Genomic DNA, 20,564 nt, shown 5'->3' with positions numbered 1-20,564 from the left:
AGGCTCTCAATAAAAGTGACTGAGAAGAAACTTTGAGGCCTACTCTGGTTTTAATATTTACGAGCGCAAAATTTTTATTCAGGTTTTTCATCTTTACAAACTACAGATATTGTTACTAGTCTACAGATTTTCGAATGCCCATGTTAGCTCAGCACTGTGCTAGCTGCTGGGAAGAACTAGAAAAAGCCCAAGATCTGGTCTTGTCAATTGGAATTTTAGGATTATGGCAGAGAGAAGGATAACATGAATTAATGTTTATCAAACACTTAACAATAGTTCCCGGCACAAAGGGAATGCTATATTAAGTGCCAGCCCCCCTCTCAGCGGGGAGCCTGCTTCTCCCTCTCCCTCTGCCCCCCCCCCCGCTTGTGCCCTCTCCCCCTCCCTCAAATAAATAAGTCTTTAAAAAAAGTAATAACATCTGGGCACCTGGGTGGCTCAGTTGATTAAGCGACTGCCTTCGGCTCAGGTCATGATCCTGGAGTCCCTGGATCGAGTCCCGCATCGGGCTCCCTGCTCGGCAGGGAGTCTGCTTCTCCCTCTGACCCTCCCCCCTCTCATGTGCTCTCTCTCATTCTCTCTCTCTCAAATAAATAAATAAAATCTTTAAAAAAAAAAAAATAAAAAAAAAATAAAATAAAAAATAAAAAAAGTAATAACATCTGTAGAACACTGAGCACTGCCTTTGGACCTGTAGTACCCTCTGACCAGGACAGACTGTAAGCGATTCAGGAGAATGCTGAGAAAGTAGCAGAAGCTGGAATAATTAGGAAAGGCTTCCTACGGAGGCCTAGACCTTAGAAGAATAGTCTTTGGTTCTTTGTTACCAAGAGCCTCTCAGTCCTTAGAGGAACTTGGGAGTGCCTGGCAGCCTCCTGCTGGCTTTTATGGGTGAGAGCTGTTCCCACGGGAATGAGGCAAGGGTGACTTCTGGGCAGCAGGTGGACCTTCTCCTGCTGTTATTAGAACACCTTGGTTTTCGTTTAAGCTTTTTTATCCCTTACCAGTTCCCTGACCTTCCTGAAGTCTGTTAGACCCCCTGATCTTCAGTCTGCTCATATGTGAAAGGGGAACAGTATTGCTTCTTTGGTCGTGTTTGTGGGATAGCGGTATGTTTTATGTGAAAGGATACATATAAAAGCAATTTGGAAATGGCACGAGTGTCGCACAGGTGCTAAAACAGTGGTGATAATGACTCACCCAGCCCCCCGCTTTCTGCCTGGGCACTGGGGGCCCTCGATGCCTGCCATCTCCAGGCCCTAGCTAACAGTGGCCCCTTGCCATTTGCCACACTGTGGCTCTGCCAGGTGAGCAGGCCTCAGCGTCCGGCTCAGAACTCTTGTTCCTCAAATCCCACAGAGGCAGATGTCTTGCTTCTGTGGGCTGATAGGGGATTCCTGGGTGGGGTTGAGTCCAGGATTCATTGATATCCCAGAGCATAATAAATATATGAGTTCTTAACCTTTATTTACCAACGCCTCTCCCTCCCCCCGCCCCCCCCATTTCTCTTTCATAGGCAGGGAAGCCCACGAGGAGATCAATATTACCTTTACCCTGCCTACAGCTTGGAGTTCAGACGACTGTGCCCTTCACGGTCACTGTGAGCAGGTGGTGTTCACCACCTGCATGACCCTCACAGCCAACCCTGGTGTGTTCCCCGTCACCGTGTAAGTGTTTTCCTGACCCCGGTGGATGCGCGTCAGAAGCTCCATTTACCATGAGTGTGAGTGGGGTGCTTCAGCAGATTCTCAGGATGCTTGCAGTAAATTACTGTGTAGAATTGTCACAGCTGGACCTGTCTAAAGGATTATTTAAGTTGAATTCGGAATCGTAAAGGTAGAACCTTTGCATATAAGTATCAGAGAGTGAGTGAGTGCTTCAGCAGGTAGTAAAAGCATCTGGTTTTGTTGTACGTTCTTAGGCCGCCTGTCCTGTTGATAGAAGCCTGTCACAGAGAAGATAAATAAGAGCTGATCCTATGACCAGAATGATTTATAATGAAGCCTCCTGAAAGATGAAGTTTTATTCATCTCCATTATTCAGACAGTTATTTTGTAAATCGAGAGCATAAATGAATCTTTCTTTCCACGAAACAGTTTTTTTTTTAAATGCCATCTCATTGTTCCCATTTGTATTTATTTATTTATTATTTATTTTTAAGATTTTATTTATTTATTTGACAGAGAGACAGCGAGAGAGGGAACACAAGCAGAGGGAGAGAAAGAGGGAGAAGCAGGCTTCCAGTTGAGCAGGGAGCCTGATGCGGGGCTCGATCCCAGGACCCTGGGATCATGACCTGAGCCGAAGGCAGACACTTAACAACTGAGCCGCTCAGGCGCCCTCCACAAAACAGTTTCTGTTGCTGAAACTTATGCCTCATGTTTTTTGAGCAGCTATCCATGTTACCACTTGGCTTTTTAAGGGTTGTTTTTGTTTGTTTGGTTGGTTTTTTTTGCCTCTTTTCTCTGTAATGGAGATAATGATCTATAAATGTATGAAATACACAAGATGTAGCCTATTTAAAAGAATTCTATGATGAATTCTTCTTAAATAAGAATAATTACCCTGGGGGGGCACATGGGGGACTCAGTTGGTTGAGTGTCCTACTCTTGATTTCAGCTCAGGTCATGATCTCAGGGTCGTGAGATTAAGCCCCACGTCGGGCTCTGTGCTGGGCATCGAGTCTGCTTGAGATTCTCCCTCTGCCCCACCCTGTGCGCGCGTGCACGCACTCTCTTTCTCTTTTAAAAAAAAAGAAAAGGGTACTCTGGGATTTCTGTTTTAGATATTTGGAGGTTTGTAGGACAAGAGCAGATAAGTATTATTTGCTGTTGGTTATAATATCTGAAGAAGAAGTTTATGTATAAAACTTTCAGTTGTGACTAAGAATTTAGATAATTTGTGAAAATGGGCTTAAAAGGAGCAGGCCTCTCTTTGGGTACATCATAGGCAAGAGAACCATGGGTTAGTTGACTTGGGAAGGCAAAGATCTTAACAACCGGACTTCCAAATGTTGGATGCCTATTTCTTATTCCGTTAGGTGTTTGTTAAATTAAAAAAAATCTGTGAACGGGGCGCCTGGGTGGCTCAGTCGTTAAGCGTCTGCCTTCGGCTCAGATCATGATCCCAGGGTCCTGGGATCGAGCCCTACATTGGGCTCCCTGCTCGGCGGGAAGCCTGATTCTCCCTCTCCCACTCCCCCTGCTTGTGTTCCCTCTCTCGCTGTGTCTCTCTCTGTCAAATAAATAAATAAAATAAATAAAATAAATAAATCTGTGAACTAAAAACATGATGGTCTTCATCTCAAAGAAATGTATGTCTCTTATTTCTCTTTTCCACACAGATGGCTATGCTCAGTGCTCAGTGTTGTGCCCGGGCCGTGGGCGAGACCCGGGTAAAAGTCTCAGGCCACTGAGCCCGTGTCTTTTCCTCTGTTCCCCTGCAGACAGCCGCCACACTGTGTTCCCGACACGTACAGCAACGCCACGCTCTGGTACAAGATCTTCACAACCGCCAGAGACGCCAACACAAAATATGCTCAAGATTACAATCCTTTCTGGTGTTATAAGGGGGCCATTGGAAAAGTCTACCACGCTTTAAATCCTAAGCTTACTGTTATTGTTCCGGACGTAAGTGAGAAAAATGGTGTGTGTGTGTGTGTGTGCGCGTCTGTCTGTCTGTCTGTCTCCCGGTATCTGGGAACTGTTATGTAGGCCCTCTTTACCTCCTCGCGTTAGCTTAGCCCATGCCGTTGTAGATTTCCAGCTGGGCCGGGAGACTGGGTGGAGTAGTGGAGGCTGGGAAAAATGTGCCACCCTGTTAGTTAAGGAAACTCTGCATCCGTTCTTCCTTTTCTGCTTTGGTCACCAGTGGTTACATTTGTCGAGCAGCCGCCCTGTGCCTGACTCGTACGGGTCACAAGGGATGCTCGTACCGTCTGCTCATTCACACGGCCACTCAGGGAATAGCTGGTCAGTGTCAGTATGAGCAGTAAATAGTTTGGAATTCTAGAAAGGTAGAAGTAAGTCGGAGGAGATCAGTCTTTGGCTAGATATTGAGGGCTGGATAGGTTTTACTTAATAAGGAGGAAGACCCCATAATCTGGACCAGTGGAGGATTGGCTCATTTGGCTTCCTGCTTAGACTTGAACCCATTTTTAACAGACTGCACTGATTTTTGTAAATGTCCGTACTTTTCTTCCTGTCAGTATATGGTAGGTAGATTTCTTCTTGCCTGATTGTTTTCTCTTTCTAGTATCAAGTTGTAGCAGTTGGTGGGCTGGGGGCCTGCGTGAGTGAGCAACAGAGATCAGGCTGGATGCTGGGCAGAGGCCAGGGTCCAGAAGGCCGTGTGTGAGGCACTTAGACTTCCTGCGTTTGGGCTGTAGGGTTTTTGTAAAGCAGTGTGTGCGGAAGACTGGTCTGCCCACCTGATGATGCATTTATGGGATGGAGCCCAAGGCTGATGTTTCGAGGCCTGCTGGGGGCGGGGGGGGGTGTGGGGTGTGTGTGTGTGTAGGAAAAGGAATGGAAGCGTGTGTGTGTGTGTGTGTGTGTGTGTGTGTGTGAAGGAAAGGGAATGGAAGCATGGCTGGGATGCAGCACCTGGCAGGCCTGGTGACTGACCGCATGTGGGAGGTCAGAGAGGAGTGAATCAAGGGCTTGGAAAGTGAGGGAAAGACAAAGAAGGATTAGCTGCCCATGGGGAGAGGCCTTCTTGGTGGGGGAGTAACGAGGAATTGGGAACAGAGGCTTGGGCTGTCAGAGGAAGAGGACGGAAGAGAAGGGTAGGGGTTGAAGCCTCTGGGTCTCTGGGGCTTTCTGGGGAAGGGGGGACCTGGGGGCGGGGTGCTCTTGGGCAGTGTGGGAGTGAAGAAGCCAGGGCAGGGGGCTCCCTTAGGAAGGAGGGGGTGGCCCCAGGAACACGGTCTTTACTTAGATCTAGTTTTAAAAGTTTAGAAGAGAAAAAGAGAAACCACTCTCCTTCCAGTTTAAGAATTAAAGTTGAGGCGAGTCTGGAGGTTATGAACCCTGTTTCCAGAAACCTAGCATTAAAATCTTCCAGTAACTCAGTGCAGATGTTTCTGGTTTATTCTCTTTATTCAGGATGACCGTTCATTAATAAATTTGCATCTCATGCACACCAGTTACTTCCTCTTCGTGATGGTGATAACAATGTTTTGCTATGCGGTTATCAAAGGCAGACCCAGCAAATTGCGTCAGAGCAATCCTGACTTTTGTCCTGAGAAGGTGAGCAGTGGGTGGGTGTGGCCCAGTATTTTGCTGGAGATCTCTGTAGACAGAAAGTCCTGCTGAGTCCTTATTCCCTTTATTGCTGGTGGCGCCTTTCCTCCAGAGAAATTAGGTCCTGTCTTTTTATCAGAAGTAGTCTGCTCTCAGCCTAAATCATGGTGTTGGATTTTCAGCCATACACCCACTTCTTAGCTGGTGAAAGGTACTGAGTGGGAATTGTTCTCAAAGTCCCATGGGAGAGCAGCGGATCCTGAAGGGCTGCTTCCTTCGGTTTCTATCAGCTTGAGAAATCATCTCAGAATCCTGATCATGGTTTCAAATCCGTTAACTCTGTCTCAGCATGGGGGTTCCGCTGGATCGGCCGCTTCCTGCAGGAGACTTTTAGATTTCTCTTCATTTCCTGCTAAGTGAGATTTTTTTTCTTAGGGATTTAGTAATTCCTCTGCTCAATAGATGCATGCCATGTAGCTCCCTGGTGTTTGGTTGGAGACCGGAACCCAGTAAGGGTGCTGGTGGGGCTGAGTTACCTGGGCTTTGCTCTATGATGGGTTTGCTCATCTTGTTCTCTTCTAGGTGGCTTTGGCTGATGCCTAATCCCACAACTGCCCGTTTTCTAAGAGAGACTGAGAGAACCATAATCATTGCCTGCTGAACCCAGCCTGGGCCTGGACACTCTGTGAATATATTATCTTGCAATGTTGGGTTATTCCAGCCAAAGACATTTCAAGTGCCTGTAACTGATTTGTATATATTTATAAAGATCTATTCAGAAATTGGTCCAATGATGCACGTGCTTCGCACTGGGTGCAGCCGGAACCCTCAGCCTCCCCTGTGGACTTGGTGGGACGACCCTGTGCAGCGCCGGAGAGGATCGTGATCTCAGTGCCGCGGGGCAGACCATGCTGTCTTCACCAAGGTCACGGGGGCATTTCATTGCTGGCGGGGTTGAGGTTTGCTTTGGTTCTTGTTTCAGCCCGATATGTACAGAATGTTCGAAACAGTCTGCACCTTTGATGTGATATTGCATTTCCAAAGCCACCAGTCCATTTTGTGGATTTTATGTGTCTGTGGCTTAATAATCATGGTAACAACAATAATCCCTTTTTCTCCGTTTTGCTTGCAAGGAAACATGCCTATCTTTCTTAGTTTCTTGTTTTGTTTGTTTTTTTCTTTGAAAAGAAAAGTAAAATAGTCACATTTTAATACTACTCTAGTTAGGACAGACTTGTGCTTTTATCTTGAGTAAAAAGTTAACTATTGAAAAATCACCTACATGGTAAAGATCTAAGTTTCATTTTCCATATGGATGGTGAGGAACCTGGTCTTGTGTGAGTTGAGTGGGCACAGAATGTTCCACTGTTGTCTCCTCCTCTCTTGTCCCTTCCCTCCATTATAAAAGTTGAAGCAGCGTCCTCACTCAGAAGAGCTTGAAAATTAAGTAAATGGCTCTAGAGTAGAGTAGAAATTAGCTGTTCTGTTTTCTGGAATGCAGATGGCAGTATGGAAAAAGAAAGATGATTCAGTCTAATAGTTGTGCAAGAGTTTCTTGTCTTCTTTGAAGAGGGAGTGGATTTTCTTTCTTCCTTTTACTTTTTGCATATATTTGTGTGCAGTGAACATATCTTCAAAAGGAAAATGGCAACTGGTAGATCAGTGACATGAAATGATGCCTGTGGAATTGGAAGGAAAGCAGCTCTGATCTGCCATGTATGAGGAAAACCAAAAGCATTTTTCTTTCCTGTGGCATTTTGATGATCTAGGCCCTTTATCCCTTTTTCCTTCTTCTCCATCTTCTTGTAAAAAAAAAAAAAAATTGTGTTGTCTTTTCTAGTCCTTTCTTGTTACTTGTATTCTTACTGTTTTTCATAATAGCTCTTTGCCTTAATAACTCACTGTCATTACTGACTTCTGTGTTCTCCCAAGCAATGTTGTAGAGCAGAAGGGCAGTTAAGACCTTGGACGTCAGCACTTCTTTCCCTCAACTCCAGGTCTGTAGTCTGTTCCAAATTAGAATCGGTCCTGCAGTCTGAAATAATTGGCCTAGAACATGTGATCCCAGGCATTCTTGAATGGAAAACAATTGTGGGCTCTTACTGAAGATTGTTAAAGTAATCACTGTAGTAACTTAATATGTTAATATCCCTTTTTTTTTTCCCTTTTGGTACATTTCAAGCACAGTAATCATACTTGTCTATCCAGTTTTATGAGTTGCTTACATGATGCATGGCTAACCTGTTCATTTAGTTTTCTCTTTAGAGACTTTGAGACTTTACGAGACAAGATGGAGAAAGAGCCATTTGGCTTGGCCTTTAGAAACATCAATATCATAAGACCACCAGATTTTAGGTTAAGCTGCTACTGAATTAATAATATCCCAGTGAAGTGGAGTTGGAGAGATTTAGAACTGGCAGAGTACCAAGGAGACAGGTGAAGAAAGTCAGTTTCACTGGTTTGTTCAATCCAGCTTGTTGCTAATATCAATTACCCTTGTTTTAATTACAGGGAATGGCTGGACTCTGTAGCCAGGGGAGGAAGGACTCTGTTAGACATGAGGGAAGGAAGTGCCAAAAATGCCTGGACAGTATGACTTGTCCTGAGGCCAGGACACACACTTTAAAATCCAGCATTCACTCTAGCAGGTAATTTCTCAAAGATCTTATGGAAACCCAGAGTCAGATGTCTAAAGGAAGGTGGGGAAGAGGAGAGGCCGTGGACCTGGGTGAAGAGGTCTAGGAACCGAAGAGACTCCCGTGGAATCTCAGGAAGCTCAGAGTCCTGTTCATACCCAGGCACTTGCAGACAAGGCCCAGTCCTCCGCCACATCTTGCTGAGGGACCTCAGGATTAGGAGAGCGTCTCACACAGGGCCCAGGTGCCATTCCAAGTGACCCCGCACGGGAGCCCTGGCGCGTTCTCAGGCATCTTGGACTGGAGGTCCAATCAAAGGTTAGCAACTTACTATTAAATGGTTGTTTCAGATCATATTGATCTCTTTCCTTTTTCCTTTTGTCCTTTCACTGTATGACTTGAATCAGTTTTGATTCTATTTGTAAGTTTTTCTCGTCACTAGGAGCCTGCGTTTCGGTTGCAATTTCTTTGGCAGTCTGTAGGGATTCAGCATCCTGGTTTTCAACCCTCCTGCAGGCACTGTGGGGTTACGAGGGCCAGAGGACCCATCTCACTTACCTTGCATGATGGTCAGTAGCTGATCTGTTATGGCATTCACTCCCAGATTAATTTTCCGTGTTTGAAATATGTGCATATGTGCTTTACAGAATAAAACCTCTGAATTTATTTGCCGTGTCTCCCGTTTCCTGCCATCTGAGGGGTGTTTTCTAAGGGAAGAACATCTGCGATAAGTAATTGAGGGTGTTTTGCAAGCTGTTCTCTCCAAGTGTCCCCAGTCCTCAGGATGTGGGATGGGCCGCGTTTCCTACTCAGCTGGCCTCAGCAAGCACCCGGGTCGTCTCCCCGAGAGTACAAAACCTCTTTTAGTGCACTGGATCAACAAGGTCCTCACTGGCGTGGCCCTAATCCTGCCCAGAAGTAGATAAAGGAAGGAATACAGGCCACTAGGGAGCATTTGAGTAGCTATGGGCTTTTGAAGACCCCCTTCTCTGTTACATAAGCCCTTCGCATGCACTTGGCCCGAGTTACGAGAGGCAGACTTCCAGCCCGCTCGGCCTTCTCGTGCTACAGAGCTCCCACATGTGCTGGGCTTCCTTTGCCAGGACAGGACGCTGCGTCCTCTGCAGTTCTTCGTAAAGGCAGATCGTGTTCACTGATGTGAATTCTTCCCTCTTGCAATGGGCAGGGGCTCTGTGGGTCTCTCCTCCCTCCCCAGCAGGTGCCAGGATTGTAGAGGTCAGCTTCTAGTCACTCTGTGGGACAGGACACCGCCACAGGCCCATTTGTTTCTACCTCCTTCACCTTTCTGGCCTCCTCTCTCTCTCAGGGGCCGAACACTCTACTCACAACACTGTACCACTCCCCGCTCCCTCCCTGTCCTCGGAGATTCATGTGTTCTGCTGCTTTGTCACAGCACAGATGAACGAGAGTCCTTGGACGAGGAAAGCTCACATCTTCCTTCTGTCCACTCTCTGTGAAATTTGACATGCGCCAAGTCCTCAAGTCAGGTTAGAGAGAGTGCTTTGAAACCATTTCATGTCCCGGGGGGCACACGGAGCCTGAAGTTGCTCAGAAGCCCAGACAAGCACAGAGCACAGAAAAAGCAGAATGAACCCACAGACCTGGGGAGCAGGGTGGAGTCTGGTCAGGGTCTTTGCGAACTTGCTCAAAGAAACTTTCTGTCCCTCGAGAGCGCCTTTTTTCCTTCCTGCTCGCCTCTGAAAACTCCAGACTCCTCCTACCGCACTGGTTGTTGATTATGGGTGAACCAGCGTGGTTGAACCATTGTAAGAACTGCTGGCCAGTGCAGTGCTATGTGCAGGGGGCAGAGGGGGGCGAGCTGTGCTTTTGGTTTTATGCAGGCTCTTCCCTCCAAACTCTTGCTCACTCAGTAACAGATAGTTCAGATTACAAATACCTCCCTGTTCCAGGAGCTGGAGGAACAGCAGCGCCCGGATAAAATCCTTGTCTTTTTTTTTTTTTAAAGATTTTATTTATTTGATAGAGACACAGCGAGAGAGGGAACACAAGCAGCGGGAGAGGGAGAGGGAGAAGCAGGCTCCCCGCTGAGCAGGGAGCCCGATGTGGGGCTCGATCCCAGGACCCTGGGATCATGACCTGAGCCGAAGGCAGACGCTTAACCACTGAGCCACCCAGGCGCCCCAATACTTGTCCTTTTGGCGCTTCCTTCTAGTTGGCGAGACCGTTCTTAAACAAGTATTTATAATCTAATGGCAGATAGTGATGAGATACAGAGTCTTGCCAGGCTAGAGGCTGATGACCGTGAGACTTCGGGGGGTCGCACGCGGATGGCACCTTGGAAGAGGCCCTGGTGCTCCTTGCTGGGTGGAGAGGGGCGGCCTGCGGGGACTTCTGTCCCCTCCCGAGGACAGGATTCCTCTGGGCTGTTGCTAGAGAGGCCCCGCAGGGCTGGCCTGCCAGAGGCCATGCGGGGAGTGCTGCACCCCCGTCCAGTCCGGGAAGAGGGTTCTCAGACCGGAAGTCCAGCGTGGCAGGGATGAGGCCCGGCTCCAGCCCCCACATGCCAGGCAGCTCTGGCTCTGTGGCCAGCTTTCTCATCTGTGAATAAGGATAACGGCACTAACAGGTGCGGTGGGGATACAGCAAGTTAATACCAAGGGCTCCGCCCAGTGCCTGGCGCTCTGTAAATGCTGATTATCACCAAGTGCTGAGGGGGGAGGTGTGCAAGAGTGAGGCTGGCGGGGCAGCTCCGGGGCCGCAGGGCTGCCGGCGCCGGGGCTGCTGCTCACTGGATGCCCGAAAGCAAGTTACATAATGGAAACGAGTGTCATGACCCATGGCGATATTTTTAAATTTTAGTTCCTTCTATTTAATTTAAAAACTGAGCTTGACCACTAAATTGATTACATAGCCAGCTAATGGAAGGCAGCCTGCAGTTTCAAAACCACCGACCTGGGTAATTTATGAGAGCCCTTACTGCAGAGAGATTTCAGAGTCTGAACTGCACGATTCTAGCGAGCAAGAATCCGTTTTGCCATTTTGAGAAAGCTCCAATCTCTCTGGGTCCCCAAACTTGGGAGCCTGACATCTTGAAATCACATTGACCACACCTTCATTTTAAAGATGAAGTAGCTATTAATCTGAAAAAAATAATTTAAAAGAATGCAAAGGCAGGAGCGCCTGGGTAGCTCGGTCGTTAAGCATCTGCCTTCGGCTCAGGTCATGATCTCGGGGTCCTGGGATCGAGTCCCACATCGGGCTCCCTGCTCCGCGGGAAGCCTGCCTCTCCCTCTCTCTCTGCCTCTCCCTTGCTCGTGCTCTCTCTCTCTAATAAATTAATAAAATCTTAAAAAAAAATACAGAGGCACACAGAAGGGGCTAGGGAGGATACGTCCAGTGAAAACCTTTGTGCCCTGAGGTTCTCTGTCAGGCATCATTCTCCTGCTCCTTCATCTCCACCCGGCTCTTCTAGCACCTCCTGAATCTGGATGACTTCCTTCCCAAAGACACCTGACTCTCCCCGTCCTCTGTCCCTGTCCTTCAGCCGAATCCGGCTGTCTGCCCTGCACCACGTCCATGACCGTGTGACTGGTCCACGTGCCTCATCCATGTACAGGCGGGGTAATCCACCCCCTCAGCATGGGGGTCCCCGCGCCGACACGTGAACACTGCAGCGGCCTGCCACCTGGCATGGGACCCCTTCCTTTCCCTCCCGCCCAGGCACCCGTTCCAGGCTCAGCCTGGCCGCTTTCCTGCCCTGTAGCTCTGCCCAGGGGCCCCCCGTGCTGGGGCAACTGACGAGCGGAATCAAGGTCACGCTTAGGGCAGCAGGGACCCCATGGCTTTCTCTAGCACCTTGAGCTCAACCTGATCAGTCCTAACGTTTTCTTTTTACAAATTTTACTATCCTGAAAAGAGAGATCATACCATTTATCAACATGTAACTTAAAAATAGAGGACTAACTGAATATAAATAAAAGGAAAGCAACATGTCATGAACTCGGGTGCATATTAAGTAAAGGTCTGGGCACGACCATCCTGGAAGTGACGACAGTGGGATTAGGTCTTGTGCCTGCGAGTGGATGTCTGTGCTCGGAGAGTGACAGGCGAGCTTCAGATGGGACGCCCCGACTCCCACAGCAGGGCTGCTGGAGGTGGGATTTTTGCTCGATTTCCCAACAAAACAAAGTACTCTCTTCCCTCAGTTTAGTTGCATTCCTCGAACAGTGTGTGTCTAAAAAATATTTGCGCAAAATAGAGTTAGGTTCCAGGCTCAAAGGATTCTAAGCACGTCTCATCCCCACATGAAGGATGGACCAGACAGCAGAAGGCTTGTGAAATGGGACAGGTCTTTGCCCTGGCCTGTGGCTGGCCTCCACATCCGGGGAGAGGCCCCCTGTTACTGCGGTAACCAGAAACATCCCCTAAACAAAGTGTCCCCTAGGGGTGGTGTCACCCTGTTGACAACCAGGGCCCTGGCATATTGACCCCACGCATTCTGCCCCAGACTGAAATCTCCCCGATGCCTCAGCTTTTGGCTTCCAACCAACCCTGGGCCCTTGGAACTGCTGTCATTCCCTGGCCCCGACAGTCCAGGTCCACCAGACTATGATCTGTGCTTCTTCCTGGTTTGCCTGACTGTGGCCCACACTTCAAGGTGATGCCAGGACTGGAGAGGTACTGCCCTGTTCCTGGTCCTCCGGGAGGAAGAGGCTGGTCCAGGAGGGCGGTCCTATGATTTGCCTCCTGCCTCGAAGATGTCCATCTGGCCACTCATGAAAGCCAAGATTCCACTCAGGCAGGGCATTGGGAGGGGGGACCAAGAGGTGTACTTCCTGTCCCCATCCCTCCTCCTGTGTGCGCCCCCACCCCCACGTACATCCCCCCCCCCCCCCGGGCACAGAATACCAGGAGAGCAAGAAAAGGGAGAAACTGATCTTTAAAGATTTTTTAAAATTTATTTATTTGACAGACAGCGAGAGGGAACACAAGCAGAGGGAGTGTCAGGCAGAGGGAAAAGCAGGCTTCCCGCGGAGCAGAGAGCCCGATGCGGGGCTCGATCCCAGGACCCTGGGATCATGACCTGAGCCGAAGGCAGACGCTTAACGACTGAGCCACCCAGGCGCCCCGGGAGTAGCTGATCTTAACCCACATTGATGTATGTACATTTTTGCTATACCCAGATAGAAAAACGAGCCTGTAGCTCTGAGGTGTAAGAAATGTGCCCACAGGGGCATTTGGGTGGCTCAGTTGGTTAAGCAGTTGCCTTGGGCTCAAGGTCATGATCTCCGGGTCCTGGGATTGAGTCCCGAGTTGGGCTCCCTGCTCAGCAAGGAGTCTGCTTGTCTCCCTCTCCCTCTGCCCCTCCTCACCACCCCTGCTTGTGCTCTTTCTCTCTCTCACAAATAAAATCTTTAAAAACAACAACAAAAAGAAATTAGCCCATAAAGTTGCTGGTGCAACAGAAACATGCTGTATATTGGACTGTGGGGGAGGGGGTTGGATGCTTCGTGGGGTAGAAGTAGTATGAACAGGAAACAGGTCAGAAATACACAGTGGAAAACCAAGAATTTGGCTAGAACTGCACAATACCTGGAGAATGTGGGATATGCAACTCTTAGTGGTAATGATGTTAGAAATTTTGGCCTGGGTTGGACTCTGAAAAAATGAGATGTCAAAAATCTAAGCAAGGCAGGCAAAGCAAAGAAAAGCTTTGAGGTGGTCTGCCCAGAATTTGAACGTATTGGCAACCAATGGATGAACCAAGATGCGTGTGTGGGGGTGTGTGTGGTTTTTAGACGGGGACCCTCCAGAGTACATCTTTGTGTATCTTAAGCCCCAACACTAAGCCTGCACCACGCATACTTTATTTAGAGCAAATGATTGTGCATATCCCTCTGGTAGCTGTTCTAGCGACCAGCTCAGGGACAGATAGTAACCCTTATATAAGGAGGCAGGAGAACATAACAGGTGGGAGGCTGGGTTTAGGATTTGTTGCCTAATTAGGATTGTCTGGGTTCCAATTCTGGCACTGCCACTCACTCTTGGTAGCCTCGGGCAAATCTCATTTGTACTCTGCCTCCATTTCCTCATCTGTAAAAATAATGATTAACAATAGTATTTATTTTCTAGCGTTCCAGAGAGGATTCAGTGAATTGAAATATGTGGAGCCTGAAGATGATAAATGTTAGCTGTAATTGCGGAGACCTGGAGTCAGCCTGCTTACCTTATACCCTGTCCCTGCAGGGAATATGGCGGTTGTGCGGGACAGCTCTTGGGGGGTGCGGGGAGGGGTAGTCAGTTGGTGGAGACAGGACCAGAGCTGAGCCCATAAGCCCTGCCTATTGTCCTTGTCACACCCTTACTACTTTGATCCCTGGAAATGTTAAAAGGTTAACAGTCCAGTTCCACAGAGATCTGCTCCTTGTCCAGATGACACTCTGTGACATGACATTTCTCGTGACTTCTCTGATTGGATGGAGATGTGGAGGACTAGGAGGTCGACCACCTGGAGTCCTGAGTCCCTACTGATAAAGCAGGTTCTCTGGATTGGGGTAGAGGAGTGATAGCGGGCTGCAGGGCGCCGTCTGCTGGTTATGTATTGAGTTCTCGTCCTGCAAGTTCTGCCCCAAAGCACATGACACCTGACAGGAGCCGAGAGCATTTGGGACTTGCGCCCCGCCCCCCCCCGCCCCGTGGCAGAGTCCCCAGCTGGTACAGTGGCATGCGTACTAACATGGGATCCCAGTGCAAGAGTATCCCAGAGACCGGTGGGACTTTATCTCTCACCTCTAGTGGTAGTGAATTTTACTGCACACACTGGATATGAATTTGCTAAGAATATTATGTACATGCATGACTCATGTACCTAATACACATAAAAATAGAAACACGGACTCCAGCAGTTTAAAATGCTTTGACAGTGTGATGACATCATGGTGTCCATTAGCTAGTATCTCAAGCCACATAAGTGATTTAGGGTGAGATTCATCGCTCAGAATTTGTCAGTCTCTCTTTCAAATTGTGCTTATTAATTGGGCATTATTTTCTGGATGACTTCTTGTCAGATCTAATGAAGGCATCATTGTATTGAGCTCCTAAAGGAACCTCAGAAGCCCTCCCAGTAGTAGGAGAAGGAGTTGACTCCGCCATCATCTGTCATTTGCTTGTACTTAAGTATTATTTTCAATCAGTGATTTATTTGAAGGAGTGTTTTTTAACCCATTTGTCCATGTTGTGGGTGTTACTTTTAAACCAGTTAACGAAAGTCATGACTCCCCTTAATGGTGTCCATATACATTGCAGTACTTCTGGATCAGCTGAAAGTGGGTCAAGTGAGGGCCCTTCCCTCAAGGCAGCCTGCAGGAGTGGGCGCCCCACACGTGACACATGTCCATCCAACGGACAGCCCCAGGGAGGGTGATGATGTCAACTTGTATACTTAATCTGGGTGGAGCCTCATTTCAGTCTAATTTTTATACTGAAGTTTTTACACCCTTACGAATCGACTGGTGCCATCCCTTCGTCTGAGTTGTGTGTACCCCACTCTGGAGAGTACTGCCCTAGACTCTGTTGGGACCTCTCAGTAGCAAAGCTGAAAAATCCTGAGCCTTACCTCACCAGCAGAGGGAGCTGTGCTTGTGAATGGAGCGCGCCCCTTAAAGAAGGCTGAGTCTCCCGCCGGAGCTGGGAGGGTGGAGTCTGGACCCCAGCTGGATCCCAAGGTCTGTCCAGGGCTGGAAGGTTCCAGCATGGGTATCTCTGGCAAAGTATTAGGCAACTACAAAACAGGACAAAATTGGCAAAACCAACCATTTCAGGGCTCTGGAAGTTGACCAAAATAGCAAGTAGACGAAAAGTTGAGGAGCATCTGTTTATGGAAAAACTGAACTTTTGGAAGGAGCAGTGGGAGTCTTGCCTGGAGCTGTTTCCATTTCCTCCTCCATCCCCAACTTATAATGCTACCAGGCTGAAGGTGTCTTTGAAAACGAGCAGTTTCATTGTTGGACTTGCTTTGGAGGGGCGGGAGAAAAACCCATGCTCAATGGCATTGTCGGTAAAAGTAGCAAACTCAGTAGGAAACGATAGTTGAAAGCCCACAGCTTTGGTAGCCTGAGGTTGCAGACGCACTTGGGCCAGGTGGCAGACCAGTGGGCTATGCAGAAATTTACCAGGGAAATCCCAGAAAACAGAGAACCAGAGAGAGCTGATCAAGCTTTCCACACATCCCAGGTTGAGTGGGAGGGTGTGTGCATGCACAGGGGAGACCCAAGAAGTTTCAAGCTCTGTGGTGGAAAGTAAAAGCTGGGAGAGACTTGAAAATAGACCACATTTTTTTAAAAAGATTTTATTTATTTATTTGACAGAAAGATAGCACAAGTAGGCAGAGAGGCAGGCAGAGAGAGAGGGAGAAGCAGGCTTCCCCCCTGAGCAGGGAGCCCGATGCGGGACTTGATCCCAGGACCCTGGGATCATGACCTGAGTCGAAGGCAGACGCTCAACTGACTGAGCCACCCAGGTGCCCTGAAAATAGACCACATTTTGAATAGGCTCCCCCACTTGGCAAAGGGTGAGAGCCTCACTGGCTCAGGTGTTTGAGCAGAATCTCTAACCAGTCATTACCTGACCACTCTACTAGGCAGACTCCGGGACAATTTCTAGGCAGATTTTATTTTACAAAAAATGAAAATATAAATTACAAAGCTGAGTAGAGATAATTATGAGTGTGTACCACTGGAGAGGCGGATTCCAAAGATTGAGTCTAGGCAACTTACTAAAAATAAAACAGTAACAACAAACTTTAGAGGAAAAAATCAGAATCCACAGTTGCTATAATATGTTATGTAAAATGTCTGGTGTTCGGGGCGCCTGGGTGGCTCAGTTGGTTAAGCATCTGCCTTTGGCTCAGGTCATGATCCGAAGGTCCTGGTCAGCGGGGAGCCTGCTTCTCCCTCTGCCCCTTCCCCTGCTCGTTCCCTCTCTCAAATAAATAAGTAAAAGCTTTTAAAAAAATGGTGTTCAACAAAAAATGGAAACCAAAATGAAAAATATGGTAGCATTTACAACCACTTAAATATACTTAGGTATGAATCTAAAAAAGCGTATATAGAGCTGATGAAAGAAATCAAAGCCAAATAGATGGAGAGGCATACCGTGCTCGTGACCGAAAGACTCATAGTAAAGATGTCAATGGTTGCCAAATTGATTTAAAGATCTAATGCAATCCCTATCAAAATGCCAACAAGGACTTGTTTGGTAGACATAGATAGGCTTATTATAAAATTTATTAGAAAAGGCGTAGGCTCTAGAATATCTAAAATATTCTTTTTAAAAAAGATTTATTTTTTATTTTAGAGAGAGAGCGGGTGTGCATGTGTGAGTGAGGGGAGGGGCGGAGGCAAGAGGAGAGGGAGAATCTCAAGCAGACTCCCCCCTGAGTATGGAGCCGGAGGTGGGACTTGATCAAGACCCTGAGATCTTGACCGGAGCTGAAACCAAGAGTCAGATGCTCAACCAAGTGCCACGGAGGCACCCGTGAAAAAAGGTAGAATAAAAGGTGTAGAATCACTGTGCCCAACATTAAGGCTTACTAGATAGCTATGGAAACAGCATAAGTCCTGGTGAGAGGACAGAAGCAGGGATCAGAAGCAGAAGAGAGAGCCCAGAAATAGACACACACAAGTCTGCCCATTGGATTTTTTTTTTTTTTACAAAGGTGCAAGAAACAATTCAGTGAAGGAAGGATAGTCCTTTCAACAAACGGTGCTGGAACAACTGGACTTTCATAGAAAAAAAAATGAACCGTGGCCCAAGTCCCACATGTCATGCAAAAATTAACTCAAAATCCTTAGACATGACCCCACAAACGTAATCCGTAAAAGGGAAAATTGACAAATCGAACCTCATCATAATAAAACTCTCAATGCATGAAAGACACTGTTAAAAGGATGAAAAGACAAGCTACAGACTTGGAGAAAATATTTGCAAACCACACACCCAACAAAGAACTATGACTGAGAATATGTAAGAACTCTCAAAACTCAACAGTAAAAAAACTCAACAGCAATTCAGTTAGAAAATGAGCAGAAGATATGAACAGACATTTCACTGAAGAGATTTCAAATAAGCAAATAGATGGTTAACATCTTTAGCCATTAGGGAAATGCAAATTAAAACCACAACAAGATATCATTACACACCTATCTGAATTGTGAATGAATGAATGAATAAAGAGCAAAGAGAAACTGAATTACTCATATATTGCAGGTGGGAATGTACAATTTTACACCCACTCTGGAAAACCAGAATTTTTTATGAAGCTGAGCATGTGACTACCATACAACCCAGAAATTGTACTTTTGGGCATTTATCCCAGAGAAATGAAAAATACATGTTTACACAAAAACCTGTACATGAATGTTCACAGCAGCTTTATTCATAATAACCCCAAACTAGAAATGACCTCAGATGTTCTTCAATGGGTAAATGGTTAAACAAATTGTGTATCTCGCTCTGGGCTGCTATAACAAATTACCATAGACTGGGTGGCTTATAAACAACAGAAACTTATTTCTCACAGTTCTAAAGATGGGAAGTCCAAGATCCAGCCTCCAGCAGATTTGATGTCTGGTGAGGGCCTGCTTCCTAGTTCATGGACAGTCATCTTGCTCTGTCCTCACATGACAGTCGGGGCAAAGAAACTCTCTCGAGTCTCTTTTATAAGGGCACTAATCCCATTCTTGAGGGTTCTGCCCTCATGACCAAATCACTTCCCAAGGGCCCCACCTCTAAATACCATCATAGCGGGATTAGGTTTCAACATGAATTTCGAGGCGACACAAAAATCCAGTCTATGGCCCTGTGGTACATTCATATCACAAAACCCTACTCAGGAATAAAAAGGAATGAACGATGAAGACAAGCAACAACTGGAATAAATTTCAAAGGCCTATGCCAAGTAAAAGAAGCCAGTCTTAAAGGGTCACATACTATATGATTCCTCTAATATAACTTTGTTGAAATGACATAGAAACCATTTCTTATTAGTTTCCAGGAGCGAAAGAGGTGTGTGGGGGTGTGGGGGGTGGGGGCGTGTCTATAAAAGAACAACAGGAGGGATCCTTCTGATGGAACTGTTCTGGATTTTCACCATCAATTTCAATATCCTGGTGGTGATATTATACTATAGTTCGACAAGATATTACCACTGGGGAAAACTGGACAAAGGGCTCATGACATCTCTCTGTATCATTTCTTAAAACTGCATGTGAATCTACAATTATCTGAAAGTAAAAATACTGATTAAAAAAAATCTGAGCAAAGACATCAGTCTCCTTTACACTATGGAGGGAGATACATTTCACAGATGAACTTCAGCAAGTTACTAAAAACAAAACAATAGTAACTCTCGGGAAATTCAGAATCCCAAGTTGCTACAGTATATTATCCAAAATGTCCCATTCTCAACAAAAAGGTATGAGATGTGTATGCAAACACAATAAGATCCATATTTGGTGGAAAACCAGTCAGCAGAAGCTGTCTCTAAGTAGACCCAGATGTTGGATTTAACAGACAAAGGCTTCAAAGCAGCTATTCTAAACACACTCAGAGAATTAAAGGAAAATATAATTGAAGAATTGAAGCAAAATATAATTACAACTAAAAAACAGGGAGTCTCAACAAAAGCAATGAAAAATATAACAAAGAACCAAGTGAAAATTCTAGAGTTGAAAACTGCCATAACTTCGATGAAATATTTACTATACATGGTCTTAACAGTAGATTTGAGATGGTAGAAGATTCAGTGAACTTGAACATAGATCATAAAAACTACCCAATCCTGAGCACTAGAGAGGGAGGAAAAAAAAAGCAAAAAACGATTGGATTGAAGAAAATTGAACAGAGCCTCAAGACCTGGGGACAACATAATAACCATACCAACATAGAGAAATGATAGTCACAGAAGAAGAAAAGAGAAAGAAAAGGACAGGAAAAATATTTGAAGAAATAATGCCCCAAACCTTTCAAATTTGATAAATATTAATTTATAGATCCAAGAAGCTCAATGAATCCAAGTCAGAATAAATACAAAGAGATCCCCACCTAAATACATCATGGTCAAGCTTGAAAAACAGCAGGGCGCCTGGGTGGCTCAGTCGTTAAGTGTCTGCCTTCGGCTCAGGTCATGATCCCAAGGGCCCTGGGATCGAGCCCCGCATCGGGCTCCCTGCTCTGCGGGAAGCCTGCTCTCCCTCTCCCACTCCCCCTGCTTGTGTGCCCTCTCTCGCTGTGTCTCTCTCTGTCAAATAAATAAATAAAATCTTAAAAAAAAAAAAAATGACTTGGGGGAAACAATAATGCATTAACCCATCTCTCAACCGCTGTGGAGGAAGACGGTGGGTGTGGCATATTCAGAGTGCTAGAAGAAAAACTGCCAGCCAAGACTTCTATAAGCAGAAAGACTACCCCTCAGATATGGAGCTGAAAGGCATTCCCAGGTAAACAAAGCCTGAGACAATTCATTGCTAGCAGATTTGCTTTATAAGAAATACAAAAGGAAGTTCTTCAGGCTGAAAGAAAATGACAACACACAATAACTTAAATCAACATGGAAGAAACGAAGAGCACCAGAAATGGCAAATAAGTGGGTAAAGATAAAAAGTTTGTAAAAAAGTATCTATTTTTCTTAATTCCTTTGAATGAC

General features: G+C 46.5%; 1 protein-coding gene across 1 annotated transcript in view; it reads left to right on the top strand.

The window, feature by feature from the left end:
* Window positions 1-8,545, top strand: part of TMEM248 (transmembrane protein 248) — a 33,456-nt gene extending 24,911 nt beyond the window's left edge. The window contains exons 4-7 of the mRNA XM_036115254.2: window positions 1,517-1,667; window positions 3,446-3,629; window positions 5,106-5,249; window positions 5,826-8,545. Of these exons, the coding sequence (XP_035971147.1) occupies window positions 1,517-1,667; window positions 3,446-3,629; window positions 5,106-5,249; window positions 5,826-5,846 (500 nt within the window). The 3' untranslated portion in view covers window positions 5,847-8,545. The remainder of the gene's footprint in view (window positions 1-1,516; window positions 1,668-3,445; window positions 3,630-5,105; window positions 5,250-5,825) is intronic.
* Window positions 8,546-20,564: the final 12,019 nt, after the last annotated feature.

The sequence above is a fragment of the Halichoerus grypus genome, chromosome 6 (assembly GCF_964656455.1).
Source record: "Halichoerus grypus chromosome 6, mHalGry1.hap1.1, whole genome shotgun sequence".
Taxonomy (NCBI): Eukaryota; Metazoa; Chordata; class Mammalia; order Carnivora; family Phocidae; genus Halichoerus; species Halichoerus grypus.
This window is presented reverse-complemented; position numbering and strand designations above follow the sequence as displayed.